Source organism: Ornithodoros turicata, chromosome 5 (assembly GCF_037126465.1).
Source record: "Ornithodoros turicata isolate Travis chromosome 5, ASM3712646v1, whole genome shotgun sequence".
NCBI classification, from domain to species: domain Eukaryota; kingdom Metazoa; phylum Arthropoda; class Arachnida; order Ixodida; family Argasidae; genus Ornithodoros; species Ornithodoros turicata.
Window position 1 is genome coordinate 74,121,078 of NC_088205.1, and position 14,040 is coordinate 74,135,117.

At 45.1% G+C, this 14,040-nt stretch overlaps 2 protein-coding genes across 4 annotated transcripts; both read right to left on the reverse strand.

Moving 5' to 3' along the window:
- Positions 1 to 520: 520 nt before the first annotated feature.
- Positions 521 to 7,838, reverse strand: LOC135394788 (uncharacterized). 3 transcript variants are annotated; one of them, XM_064625772.1, is made up of 3 exons: positions 6,826 to 7,838; positions 4,316 to 5,758; positions 521 to 2,409 (listed from the first exon to the last, which is right to left on the reverse strand). In XM_064625772.1, the coding sequence occupies exons 1-3, from the start codon at positions 7,108 to 7,110 to the stop codon at positions 1,399 to 1,401; spliced, it is 2,739 nt and encodes a 912-aa protein (XP_064481842.1). In that variant the 5' UTR covers positions 7,111 to 7,838; the 3' UTR covers positions 521 to 1,398. The 3 variants fall into 3 exon arrangements, with proteins under 3 accessions (XP_064481842.1, XP_064481841.1, XP_064481840.1); XM_064625771.1 differs by having other exon boundaries at positions 4,301 to 5,758; XM_064625770.1 differs by having other exon boundaries at positions 4,295 to 5,758; positions 6,826 to 7,837.
- Positions 7,839 to 8,419: 581 nt separating this feature from the next.
- Positions 8,420 to 12,119, reverse strand: LOC135394791 (V-type proton ATPase 16 kDa proteolipid subunit c-like). The gene is made up of 3 exons (XM_064625776.1): positions 11,931 to 12,119; positions 10,484 to 10,667; positions 8,420 to 10,061 (listed from the first exon to the last, which is right to left on the reverse strand). Exons 1-3 carry the CDS (start codon positions 12,004 to 12,006, stop codon positions 9,854 to 9,856), a joined length of 468 nt encoding a protein of 155 aa, XP_064481846.1. The 5' UTR covers positions 12,007 to 12,119; the 3' UTR covers positions 8,420 to 9,853.
- Between the last annotated feature and the right edge of the window lie 1,921 nt (positions 12,120 to 14,040).

Consider the following 14,040-nt stretch of genomic DNA (forward strand, 5'->3'; position numbering starts at 1 on the left):
TAAAAGCACCGAGGCACGAGCTGAAACAACGTTCACTGCTTAGCGCCGACGCAAGAAAGTGCCCGGTATAATCTCGATTGTAGTTCCGTAACGGAATCAAAGTTTTGAATTATGAAAACAAGTACGAAATTAATATAGCGTGGAACGTAATTTGAAGTGAACTTGTTTTTTCATTTTAGTGCCCCTTTAAGCTGTGCACGCGCTGGATATGCTAGGCTCATATTTTTTATCTGAAAATGCTATGATGTGATTTTTGGACATTCCACCGCAATCAAAAGCAGATTTTTTTTTGAGGGGGGGGGGGGTCATCAGCCACTGCACCAGTGGCTGATCCGGACCCTCGATTTGGGGGAGGGGGTTTCTTTGTTGAAGCGCTCAGTGGGGGAGGGGTGACAGGGAAATCTGACGTCTAAACTGACGTTTGAAGGGGGGGCGACCGCCCCAAACGTGAGTTTGGGTCCGCCACTGTCCTGCACTGCCATTTAACATGTAGAGCAAAATAGCTGATATTATGTAAAAACAGTGTTTATATATACCTTTATCTGTAAATTGCATAGTACAAAAAGGTTCATGTCCAAAAATTTGGCAACACTTTCTGTATATACGTTTACATGGATGAACAAGTACTGGTACTCAATACAAAAAGTAATTGATACTATGTACAAGTGCACTACTGAAGGGCATTTAAAAAAATAATGTGCACGCAAAAAGTGCAGTTAGATGTTCTAATTCACAGGTGTAAAAGATGCTAATATAAATGCAAAGAAAGAATGGTCCCCCAAAACAAGTGGTAAAAACGACTGCAAACCATGGCATATTGTTTCCTATTCACATGTAAAGAAAATAAAGGCTTGGAAGCACGTGGAGGTGTTCAAACGATATCTGTAAATGTCGACAAGCAGCGCTCAGAGTGGTGGTACGAGCCGCAGTAATCGGCCACCTAATCTCATTTATGTAATCTTTTTTTCTTTAACCGCGCATGGGCCTTTTAATACATCATTTGTTTTTTTGTTGAACATATTAATGCAAGTGACCATGCATGGCATCACATTTAAAATATCGCATCGCTTAATTTCAGCGACTGTTTTCGATATCGAGACACTTTCGGGACAGGGAGGGATAACACAGCATCACCCCTTGGCACTTAGCACTCCCGTCAAGGGATCCTATCAACACGTACGTTAATCATCGTAATGAGGTGCCTCGAAAAATGTCGCTCTCCGCGTATGTATTTCTAAAAAAAAATATACTGCCCCACTTTGAGCGCTGCATATAAATACTGATATCTTCTACTTACTGATTGCTGCTGTGCAGCTCTCTCCCCTTTTTGAGTATCAATCACTTCTCGCGCATTGCTAGATAGAAAAATAACTCGTTTCGACTTTACAACGACGTTGCCTACTTTCCCCCGAGCACGTCCTCGAGAATGCCAAAGTTTGAGTTCACTGGGTCAAAGTTGAGCAGGTCCGAGTCACTGTTTTCGATGCTGTCCAAAAACTCGAGGCTGAAGTCCGATATGTTTGACGTGAGCGACGGAGAGAACGTTCCGCCGCTCTGAACGACAGTCCGCTGCGGAATCTGCAGCTGCGGCAATGGCTGGGACATGGACTGTAAAGTGGACGCTTGGAACTGTGCCCGCTGTTGAGGAACCTGAACACGCTGCACCGGCTGTTGCGTAAACTGCTGGTTCATCCTTGCACCCTGTGGTCGCTGCTGCTGCTGGTAGCACGACTGCTGCACCGTCGTCTGCCGCCACTCCACGTTGACGGGCAGTCGCTGGGGTCGCGGAGCGGCACTTGTGTAGAGCAGTTTGTGTTGGGGGAACATCTGGTTGCCGTGCGACATGGCAGACGCGCTTGTCGCGTGCAACATGCTGCTGCGGATGGTGGCGATGTTGGGCAGGCTGAAGTTGGTCTGGTTTGTGGCAAACTGTCCTGTAGGTGATGGCTGAGATACGAATGATACAATGTTGCCCTTTGTCGACGAGGAGACGTGAGCTTGACTAACGAATGGCTGTTGCGTCTGCTGCATGCCCGCGGGGCTGATGGAATGCATGATGTTACGTGGATGTCGCTGGACCGGTCCGACATTGATTTTTGCGAAGTTCTGGAACGGCTGGCTCGTGATGGTCATGGGCGGTCTGTTCTGCGCGTTCCGCGGGTGCTGCTGAGCGTCGGACATCAGCGCCGTCGATGTGACGGGACGGGGCTGCAGCTCGTTGTAAGGAAAGCTTACGGTTTTGGATTGCTGAGCTTTATGCTGCATGGAGTGGTGTTGGAAATGGGAAGTGGCCGGAGTGTGGACTGTGCTCGAAAATGCGAGCGCCTCCGCGTACGACGGGTTCGACGAGATGTTGAGAGGGGCGATTTCCTTGTGATCTTTTTGTGGCCTCAGCGAGTTCTGGTTGCCCTGCAACAGGAAAACGGTAACGGATTTTGCTGGAGTTGTGGTACGACACATAACAGAATAATGTGCATGTACATTACGATTAGGGTTGCCACCTTTCAACAAGAAATATGTATACCAGCTGAGTGAGTGAAACTGAGAGGGAGAGGAGGGGATGATTGGGTGAGCGTAATAGTTTGAATAGGAGACGGTGGAAGAGAAGCATATCAGAACTCATTCAGCAGGCTGTAAAAAAAAAAGAGATATACTGTCAAACTCCTTTATAGCGAACACATTTTTAACGAAAATACCACTACAACAAATTTCTTTGCGGTCCCACTGAAGCCCTATAGGTCCAATAATGGACATCCTTTTTAACGAAAATACCTTTACTGCGAATTTTTTTTGCTGTCCCCTGAGTTTCGTTGTAAAGGAGTTTGAATGTATAGATATATATACAGGGTGTCCCAGAAAACGTGTCATTGAATTATAATAAAAAAACTACACCACCTAGAGTCATGCGGTCAATGGCATTTGTTCTTACTGGGTTTTTGCCACCTCCTCATGTGAATGTCGTGTAACGTAAGTTTAATTATGTAAATTTTTGCGAGCTTAAGTCGGAAATTTGCCGAGTAAAGGTCACTTTTTTACCCCACCAATGTGAAGAGCGTGTCTAATTTAGTCAAATTAATGATAATTGACAGGGATATTCAGGAGCTATCCCATCGGAAAAAATAGCCGAACATCATGCTCTACGGAGGTCGCACAGAATAGCGCACGATGAATTTTTCAGCGCAATCTTTGTCAGTCCGACGAAAGGAGGTTGGAAACCTAGCCCTCCCCGAAAACGCAGAAAGGGATAAAACAGGCACGGCTTATCACGTCCGACTTTCGCTGGGATAATGCTTTCCCTCTCCCAATTTTAGGAACTGTTACTTTTTCTACTATCACTCTGTGGGCTGGCTTCGGAACCTCCTTTCGTCGCACTGAGAGCGATTACGCTCAAAAAGTCATTGCTCGTTATGGTCCAGTGCCCCGAAAAGCATGATATTCGGCTATTTTTTCCCATGGGACAGCTCGTGAATATCGCTGTCAATTATCATGAATTTGAGTGAATTCGGCATGCTCTTCATATGGGTGGAGTAAAAAAGTGACCTTTACTTGACAAATTTCCGAGTTGAGTTCGCAAATGTTTACATAATTAAACTTGGAGTACATGACATTCACGTTAGGAGGTGGCAAAAACCTAATAAGAACAAATGCTGTTGACCGCATGATTCTAGGTGGCGTAGTTTTTTTATTATAATTCAATGACACGTTTTCTGGGACACCCTGTATATACACACTGCTTGTTCCGTGTGGACAGTTCAAACCCTCTCTTTGGTAAAGTATCGGCGAAAAGCTGCCAGTATTGCATTTCAACGGGCAGCTGGCACGAGCAAATACAGGTTGGTATACGGCATGTACTGCCAGTTAAATACTGTCAACCCTCGATTTGCAAATTCCCTCCTTCCCCTTCCTTATTACAAACCTCGATTTATGGACTATTTTTCCAGGAATGTTGACCGTTCATAAATTGGGGGTTGACTGTTGGCAACCCTAGTTACAATCTACGACAGATCCGCAAGGCTAAGAGTATTAGGCTACTACAAAAATCTTTTTATTTTTTATTTCAGGAGTTGTAAAACTGGGCAAAATCAGGCGGTATCTGGTGCAGAAACAGGTTTTTTGGTTGGAAAAAGAAGAAGAAGCAAAAAAAAGAGAAGTGCTCTTTGTATGTTGAATGTGCAGTGCTTAGTGTTCTCAAGTACCTGTACTGTGGCAACATCTAAATACGTTGAAGCTTCATGCTCAGGCATGCGTAGTGTTGCTAGCAGTGCACTACCAATTTGTTCGACCACAATTTTACCTGTACTTGACGATGACCCACCATCATCTGTCCTTGCTGACTCAACGGGGATGGAGTCATCCGTTTGTTGAACTGTGACGGACTCTTCGTCAGAGGTGGCGACGCTGATGTCTCGTTGAACTGTGCCAGGCTGGCTTTGAAGTTGCTGAAGAACGCAGCCTTTTCCTCAGCACTACTCGAGTACGGCCCCATCTTCGTTGCACACACCACCTGCAGCTCCGTAGATGGCATCCGCATCAGGGGTTTCTTTGTTTGGCACTGCTGCTGCTGCTGCTCCCTTCCGGCCCCGTACATGTTAGCCTCCAGCTTGTTGAACCCTTGAGTACCCATCATGTTCATGGGTTGTTTTGAACTTGAATCAATGTGGAATGGTGACTGAATCGCCGACTGGGTGGCATAATTCATGCTGTTGTACGTCACCGACGACGTTGACAGCGGTTTCGGCATCTGGTTCGACGCCGGGTCAAAAACGCTGGCCCGCATCGGCCCGACGTTGGTTTCGTAAGTGTCGGCAAAACTTCGCTTCAGCGGCGGCATGCTCATTGTGTGCTTCGCTCGAGAGTTTTTGTGCTGCTGATGTTGTTCCGCCATCTGCTTCAACGTCTGCGCTGCGAGACTCGGTTCCGACAGCTTGAATTCGAGCCCGCTGAGGTCCGGCGACGGGTACTGTCCGGGGGACTGCATATTTCCGGGAAAATTTGGGGAGAGGCCTCCCGTCGTTCGCGTCATCACATCCACCGGGTTGGGTATCCGAGACTCGAAGCCGGATCCTGACGTCTGGCTGTGGCTCGGAAATGGATTGCTCTGTCCGAAAGACTGCGACACCTCCTGGCTTTTCTTTTCGCCCTGCCCCATTATTGCACCATTCCTGTCTTTTTCGTTCGAGCCCTCTTTCAAAGTCTCAACACCGTAACTAAAGTTGAAGTCGGTCATCAAGTCCGACGGATTTGTGATGTCGTCTATAAGGTGACGCAGGATTTCTGGATTGTCGACCCACACTTCCGACGTGTCTTCCGGAAATCCGAGGTTAGGAAACGAGTCGGGAAACTGTTCACCAGTAGATGATGTGGTTTCAGCCTGCTTGCTGCTCACACCACAGTCTTGCGACCGCGAGCCGGGTACTCCGTTGGTGTTTCCCCCACACAAGGTGGCGTCGACGTCATTTTCGAGCTTGATATTGCCCATGCTGATATTTGCCGGTGACTTTGGAGTAGAACTTGAGTGTCGCGTCTGCTTTCCAGGCTGTAACATTCCGGATTTGATGCAGTCAAAGCTGGGAATGCTCTGGAGCTGTTGTGATTGCATGTTTCCAGATTCCTGGAGCTGCTGCTGCTGCTCCGGTGTGCTGGTGCAGCTGCGAGAGGCCTTGCAAGAGCGCTGGTCCTTGTCAAGATGTCCAACATCTCCAGTGCTGGACTCCAAGGGCGGTTCCATGTTTTCTGATGGCGTTGGCTTGTTGAACTTCTGCAATTGAAGTGTGAGGTTTTAAATTAGCAAAATTAAAGACTAGTGGATGTATAATACATGCGGATGTAGTGACTGTCAGGTTAACCTTGCTCTCCTCATTTAGGAAGGAATGGGGGGGATTTTCATTTTCTGGGTTTTTTTTTCCACCTCATTTCATGGTATAACATTGGTGACTTTTATGTTACTCACCATTACATATTTTTTTGCAACAATACAGAAGGTGCAAACAACAGTAAATAGGAGAACAGAAAGGTGTTCGGAACAAGAACTGCCAAGATATTTTCTTCTTCGCAATTATTGTTCTTGGCCATAGGTGCTGACTGCTGGGGGGCCTGAGCTAACCCCCCCCAAACTTTCCTAGGAGGGGTCCATGCCCCCTCCGGGAAGTCTACCCAGCTGACACTAAAGGTGAACGTTTTGAGGGATATCCTAAGAATATCGTGTTTGATGCGAGTGATCATGAAAATCGTGTAAAAATTTGCTTCACAACGTCACAACACGGAATTCTCGACACCCTCCCCGACCTCTGTGTACGAAAGGGGGCTTGTGCCCGGCCCCCTCCGGCAGATTGAAAACGTTCCGCCTATGTTCTCGTCAGTTGGTTGGGTTCAGCGTGTCAACTAATTCATACTGAACACACTTCTCACAAACTGACAACATTTTACCACATTAGTGTTAAAAGCGCAGAATGACTACTATCTCGATGTCGGCGAAAATAAGAAATTCCCATGTTACTCATGCCCTTCATTCGTTTGTGCAGTCATTAGCTTTCCCCAGTGTACGTAACTTACGGATTCATGAACCACTTTTCTAAAATTTCAGTTTGTTCAGTTCATTGTGTAGCATAGTAGATGACCAGTGATCATTTCAGCAACGTCAGCATGATCGCTTTTTGCTGCAGGTCACACACTTGAACATCTCTTACAATGTGTTACTCGTGAAAAAAAAAAATTTAAAAAATGCAAGCCCACACGCGGCGTAACTTCAGCAGCACACACAGTCTTCTTTCTGCTGTTTTGAACCGTGCTGTCAAGATCATGAAATAGAAAGTGAACTTGGATTACCCCGAGCAAGTTCTTTTGTGCATCCGCTGCATTTGAAGACCCTGCATTGCTGCTGTTGTCTTTAACTGTCTTGTGCTCGTTCTTTTTTGCTTTCTTCGTTTTTGACTCTAAGTACCTCTGCTTCAGCATCAGAGTGTCCTGATGCTGCTCTTCGTAAATAGCGTTCGCTGCCGCCTCATAGCGAGGTAGCGTTGCGTTGTGGTGCCTGCGGTAAAGTTCAATCCTCCTTCGAAGGCGATCCACCACTGCCTGTCTTTTGGGGGGCAAGACGTCCCCACGCATCATATAGGCCGATGTTAACGCCGACGTCTGTCACGCACGCACTTTATCCATCCTTCGACGGCGCGAGAATGTGGATTCTGTTGCAGGTGACGACGTTTTAGCCCATCGAAGAAAAGTTGTGAAAACAACGTCCATAACTATGAACACTTTGCACAAGGTGAAACAGTTTGCGCGAGAATATCACTGCACGAATGAGTATTTCAGGAGCGCAGCACCATGTCCTACTCCTGAAGCCCAAAAACTTGATCTCCGATCCGAACGTAGTTTGTCACGACTCTCGGCGTCAACAGTCGCCTATGGGGGCGATTTGGGACGTAGACGAATTATAAGCGACTCCAACGGCGAGACGGCACTGCAGGCACATCGTAGCACACACGGAGACATTTTGTTTCGCTCACGACGTACTCTGTCGTTCATTCGGCCCAGATCAACAAAGGAACATCTCCGCTCTGACCTCCTCGATTCCAGCAACGGGACGGCACATCCATACTTTTGTTGTGTTTTACTTGAATCAGACGTCAGTCGTGGATTCACAGACCAGAGAAGCAACCGACGGTTACATATCCTGTCCCTTCGAACAAGTGGCGGTGGTTTCGTAGTCCCTGGAAGACGAGCACAAAACGGAGTTCCGCAAAAGTTTTATAAACAAAAACAAAATTTGAATCCACTGGTTGCGAGAGAGAAACGGGAACGCAACCAGTGGAGTATCTCGCGTCGCTGCCACGGGATGGGGCAACGCTGTTTTAGGGTGGAGTTTGCTTAGATCTCAGGCGATGGCGCCAGTAGAGTTCGGATTATTGTTTGATCGATATTTTTATTGCTGGAAAGCGCGAGATTTGTGATTATAAGCACGAAAGCTTTGCTATAGAGTATTATACTGCTATATTTAAGGGGAAATGGATCGTGCGCAGTTGAAATCCCTTTTTAAAGGGAAGTGGACGTGGGAGTAAGTATAGCAGACGACAGTGTGTCGCGGATGCAATCGATGCAATAAACCAATTGGGCTGAAGGGGAAGCACATACAAGAAGTTCCACAGCCTCAATGAAACATTGCTTTGCACGAGCAGTCTGTAAGTTGCTTCATGATTCACTAATAGTTAAGACTAGAAGTACTTGTTGCTGCGAACTTGTGGTAATAGACGCATCGACTTTGCAAGTTTTGTAATTTTCGTACAAACTGTTCCAACATTTTCAGAATAATTTTCTTCCTTCCTGTCAATGTTCAGCTACCGGATTGGCCTAGAAAGCTAAACACCATTACCACAGCTGGCATCACACACAGCTGTGCAGAAAAACTCACCTGACACAAATGGACTTGTTTCAAACTGAACCTTTATTCAAAAGCCGAAAAACCAATGCACAGTGAAACATGTATACTGGGTGTTCACCCTACGTTGTCGTGGTAATGTCTGTCACTCAGCTCACATCAAAGAAGTGGCTTATGTTTTTTTGAGGAGACCACACGGAATACTATAGACCTATACCTATATTTACAAATGCTTCACTAAGAAAAATAAAATGAAAAACTAATTTGATCCAACAAAATAAGGTATGAGGAGCATAATTCGATTTGTGCAGAATTTTTAATCAGAAGACAGACATAATGAGGTGGCAGTAGCATATTCCTTCCCTCACTTCATACCATTTTACACTCATTTCGGTAGATCTAAGATTTTCAAACTCCTATTATGCTGAACGACGACACAGACAGACACACGCATCAGAGCACAACATTGCTGATCCAACATATTTACACCTAGTATATGTATATATATTTATGTATATGTGGGAGGGTGAAGAATAAAAATTAACACAAAAGCACATTCAGAAAGTGATGTGCACATTACTCCCTCCTTAACAGAGAGAAGCAGCTACCAATGCAGTTTTTGTTTTCTAGTAACTAACCTCTGAGCTTCTGTTTCATGTAAGTAGGTGTTTAAGAGGCAATATTTTGGTAGTGCTCGATTTACCCCTATACACAGATGTTCAACGGTTAATTACTCACATACATTGTGCAAGCTTGACCTAACTAATCTGGAAAAAAAAATTATTTTGCTGCAGTACAGGAGGAGTACAATTACACCGACATATTTGTTGCATGTTGAAGAAACTAAAAACGGCAATGCTGATGCAAGGCAACGAGATCTAGCATGCACTGCTGCTGCCGATGTGAACTATCGCCACGCGGAAAGTCTAAGAAAACCTCGCTTGGTATAACTAGCAATGTTTATTGTACAACTTTATGTAGAAAAACTGCAACAGACAGACTGTACCAAGTTCCAGTAAACAGCTTGAAGACAAAAGAAATTCCGTACCCGGGTAAACTTTTCCATTTTCGACTAACGACAAGAATCTCATTCCCACCGTTTCATCTTTGGAATGTTTGTTCACACACAAACATGATAAAGAGCTTCTTGTACAGCATATGTACACAGGAACAACAATGACGGCGTGGCTGCCACGTTCAAAATTTCACATTCCATTTTAATGATCCCCCACATCCAGGCTTGCAATCTTACAATTTTTTGCTCCAAAAAAAATTAGTGGGAATGAGCACCAAAAAAGAAAAAAAAAACATGTTGGATCCCACTATTTTTTCTTCAGCATCTGTACACAGGAAATAAATACAACAGAAAGTGTAGGTCACACAAAAAGAAATAAAAAGTTTTTTTTTTTTCTTTGCTTCTTTCCACCTGGTTTTCATTCAGTGCATGCAGGGGGAGCGGGTGAGGGAACAAAGAGTTGCTCAACCTCGAGAGTACATGATGAGTGCGACGATGAGCCCATACAATCCCAGCACCTCAGCGAAGATGAGGATCAGGATCATGCCGACAAAGAGTCTCGGCTGCTGAGCCGTTCCGCGGACGCCCGCGTCTCCGACGATGCCGATGGCGAAGCCCGCCGCCAGACCGCTCAAGCCGACGCTAAGGCCTGCCCCCAAGTGCAAAAATGATCTAAAAAGGAAGTCGCATGTTACAGCAAAATTTGAAACAAAACTTAGCATCCTAACGGCATGCTTCTAGTGTACGTGCAAGGCAAACAATATTTTTCAAATAAGAGCCGGATAACCCCCCAAACAACACAGCATGCAGAGAAACTCTGCATGTGCATAATCTTTACTGGCCACTGTGACCACCGCATAAATTTACAAAGCTTTTGGAGAACGGCGTGCAAATTTTGCCCCTGCACTTCAGTTAAATTGCTTAATCCTATTCAGAACTCTGCACTGTGTTGCGTTCCTTAGCTGCCACAAGCACACATTTTTCTACCTAAATGTAAGCACGTGAGCCACTCTGTAGCAAATGACATTTCACTTTGAAGCTCGTCACGTGGAGTGAGCAGAATCAAGGGGTGTAATAATAAAAGGCCTACTCACGTGAATAAAGAGTACTCTTTCTTGATGGCGCTACCGATAAGCACAGCCACGACTAGACCGTAGATGGCAATGATACCAGCCATGACAACTGGGATGATGGACTTCATGATCAGCTCGGGTCGCATGACTGACATGGCCGCGATACCCGTGCCAGACTTCGCTGTGCCGTACGCTGCTCCGAGGGCTATGGGACAGACAGACAGTTCAAAGCTGTTGTAACTGCATGACATATTTACTTGCATTCTCAGCAACTTGCATAACCATACTGCATAAAGCATCTAAATATGAGCAAGTTTTTAATTAAATTCACCACAATGAAATTCACAAGTGGGAAGTGAAACAAGGTATTGAGTGCAACATCCTATCAATATTGCTATGCTTGATGCAAATCATTTCAGCCCCATGTGCAGTGGGGTACCCAAGATTTCGTCCTGGGGGGGGCCTCCGCAAGGGGGGTGTATTTACATGCTTTTGAGGAAAATTTGTGCAATCTCACAAAATTTTGGGGGGTCTCCCAGTTTTTTTTTTTCCTCTTTTTTTTTTGGGGGGGGGGGGGGTCTGAATAAGTCACTGCCCATGTGTTGCTCGTTTCTCAAGTTTATAACAGCTAGTCCCGTTCAGGGTACAATTTAAACGTGCCATTTTGCAAAGCAGCATTGCATCAAGGAAAGTGCCTCTGATTCATGTGGTCCTGCATCAATCACGCGCCTGGGTTCCGCCCACACAAACCGGGGCACAGTCGGTGTATTTGTCCGCATGTGAGCACCACGGAACAGAAAAAAACAAAGACTGTTGCGGAACTTCAACTGTATGCTGTCTTATATTATCACTTTCAAAACGACAGAAGGAACCGGCGGAGGCCGACAGCAAGTCGCGGGAGTCACATGACTAAAGAGCGAGGTGCGCTTCAGCGAAGTTCGCGCGAAATAGTTGATTTCCTGGATATACAACACGTGTAAAAGCTCCGAATTCGGTTTCTCTAGGTAAGGACATTGCTGCTAGCAATTATCCCATTTCGATGGGAGACAAGATTAAAAAAAAAAAAAAAAAAAACAGCATACGCTCCTACCCTATCAAGATCTTCCAGGAGCTCTTCCATGCTTCTAACCAAAAATGCTGCTCGTACAAACTCTACAACGCAAGGGTGCAATGGTAGCTTGAAATCCTCGCTCGTGAAATCACTTCAATGACATTCATCTGAAATTCTCAGGTCACTACTATCTGCGACGGAGGAAAAGCATTCTCCCTGTGCGTTACTGCATCCGGTCCCCCAGCTGAGGGGACTCTGTACGTTTAACGTGACTCGCTAGCGTGTTTCAGAGTCCCGTTTCTGGTCGTAAATGCAGGGTTTGTGGTCGCAGCCAGAACAGCACATCCGAGTCGATCACAGATGGGCTTAGGCCTAGGAATTTATAGCAGCAGAAGAAAGAAGAGTAGGCTACGTTACCGCTGAAAACCATCGCGGCGGTTGCTCCCATCACGCCGAAGAAGGGCGTGTAAAGTGGTTGTTGACTGTCCGCCATTGTATCCTTTGTAATAATTTTAAGATCACAGAAAAACCGAACAGCTCCCTCCCACTTTCAACTTTGAAGAGCACGTATCGCCGAAAAATGGCTGATACGCCTTCTTTATATCACGTGACGACACCGGTAGGAAGCGGAAACGGCGAGCGCAGCGTGGCTTGGGATTGGGACTCTTCTCACCAACCGTTTACCAATTGAAAGCCGAATCGGCGATCACGTGACTGATTGCGGCATGCGATCATGCGGTGCATCACTCTAGCATCGCGTAGCAGACGACACATGCGTTGTAACGCTTCTGATGAAGCAAGATCTCGTTTTCAGGGTGTATCTGTGGTTCTTGTAGTGCAGGGCGTGATGCACACCTTTTCTTTGTTGTTGTTGTTTCGCATTTTTGAAATATGCGAACGGTTTATGTTCCTGTTATAGACTTTATTTTCTTTCGCAACGAGACAGGATGAGAAATGTGTGGACCCGTGGCATGGTAAAAAATAACCATAATTAACAAAAATTAACTACACTGCAATTCTGCCTCAGCACTTGCTGCTTTTTGAAGCAGAGGGTTCAGCGCGAAAGATCGATTTATACATCACACGATCGCGCGAAAATGCTGGTGCGAGGCGTCGGAATACATCAGCATGTTATTCGAAGCCCTATTATAGCTGGTGTACCAGAAGGGGATAATGCAAGATCATCACGGTGAAATGACAATGAATGGCACGCTAGGGGCATATCGCAGGCGGTTACTAAGCGTAAAACACATTTCATACCTATCAAGTCGGCATCCTGCGAATATACAGCGAGGATAGGTTATCTAGATTTCGACATCGACGTCATTGTGCCATTATAACTTCAGGAACTACACACGACATTATCTATACGGCAGTCGTTTATCGCTCTTTTTCTTTTCTTTCTTTCTTTTCTTTTTTTTTTTCGCTTACGAGCACCCTGATACGAATACCCTAAGAACGTAACATTTCTTTGAGACTGAGGGAAATGCTAGTTTCTTTGTATCGATACCTGAGTGCTTGCATCTTACTTTTATGTTCCAGTAATAACTACAGGTAATAAGTTTGACGTAGAATTTACTTGTGTCCGGTTTATATGGCTGACACCTAAGAAATCCCGTATAAATGGCGATGAGGTTTGGTGTAGGGTTAAATTAATGTAATTAGTGTAAACAATCTCATTATTGACTAGCTGATTTATTTTACTTTATTAATTAAATTATTAGTTAATTAAGTTACAGGTAAACAAATTAAATTCTGCACCCAAAATTTTGGGGACCCGTCCAACGCAGAAAGCTCTCTTTTTGTTACAGTATTTTCTTGATGACTCAATGGTGTTCGATGATAAGGTACTAGGTTTGTTTACTCAATAATCGCCGAAAATGCAAGCAAGTTTTAGGATAAAAAAGTGAAAGCCAGACCGTACAAAAAAAGAAAAGATATTAAGATATACAGGTTAAATTTGTAGTGACCGCTAACTAGTCAACATTTATCAGTATTGTAGTGTAGTTTATTTTGCAACGGGGATTTCGATCACTTTATTTCGAGGTGCACCCGTTTATTATTAGGTTAGTCCAAGTTGGGTGATTGCGCAATTTCCATGTTTGCGACGTTAATAGTCACCCAAAAAGCACATGGCAGCAAACTAATGAGGGAACATAACTTCGAGGGACCTACAGTATGGCGGCGAGGTGACGTCAGTGAATAAACCCTATACGAATCAATCGAGTTTCTCCAAAATGGTGGCACCCAGTAAAATAAGGGTGAGGTATAAGTACTGGATGGGTGTAATAATAGACAACTGTATTTCGACCTGTGACTGATTAGGTACCTTAAAAAGTGGGTGGAGCCTCAGGTATAGTCATGTCCCATTAATGGCCAGACTCCCTTTGGCATACACGGCACTGCCGTATCATGAACGGCAGCACCATCCGGTAGTAGCAAAAGCTACTATTTCGGATTTGCAGATTTCGTGATTTCAATTTCCAGGATTTTCACGCAGCATGTCAATTAGCAGGTGTAAGTCGTC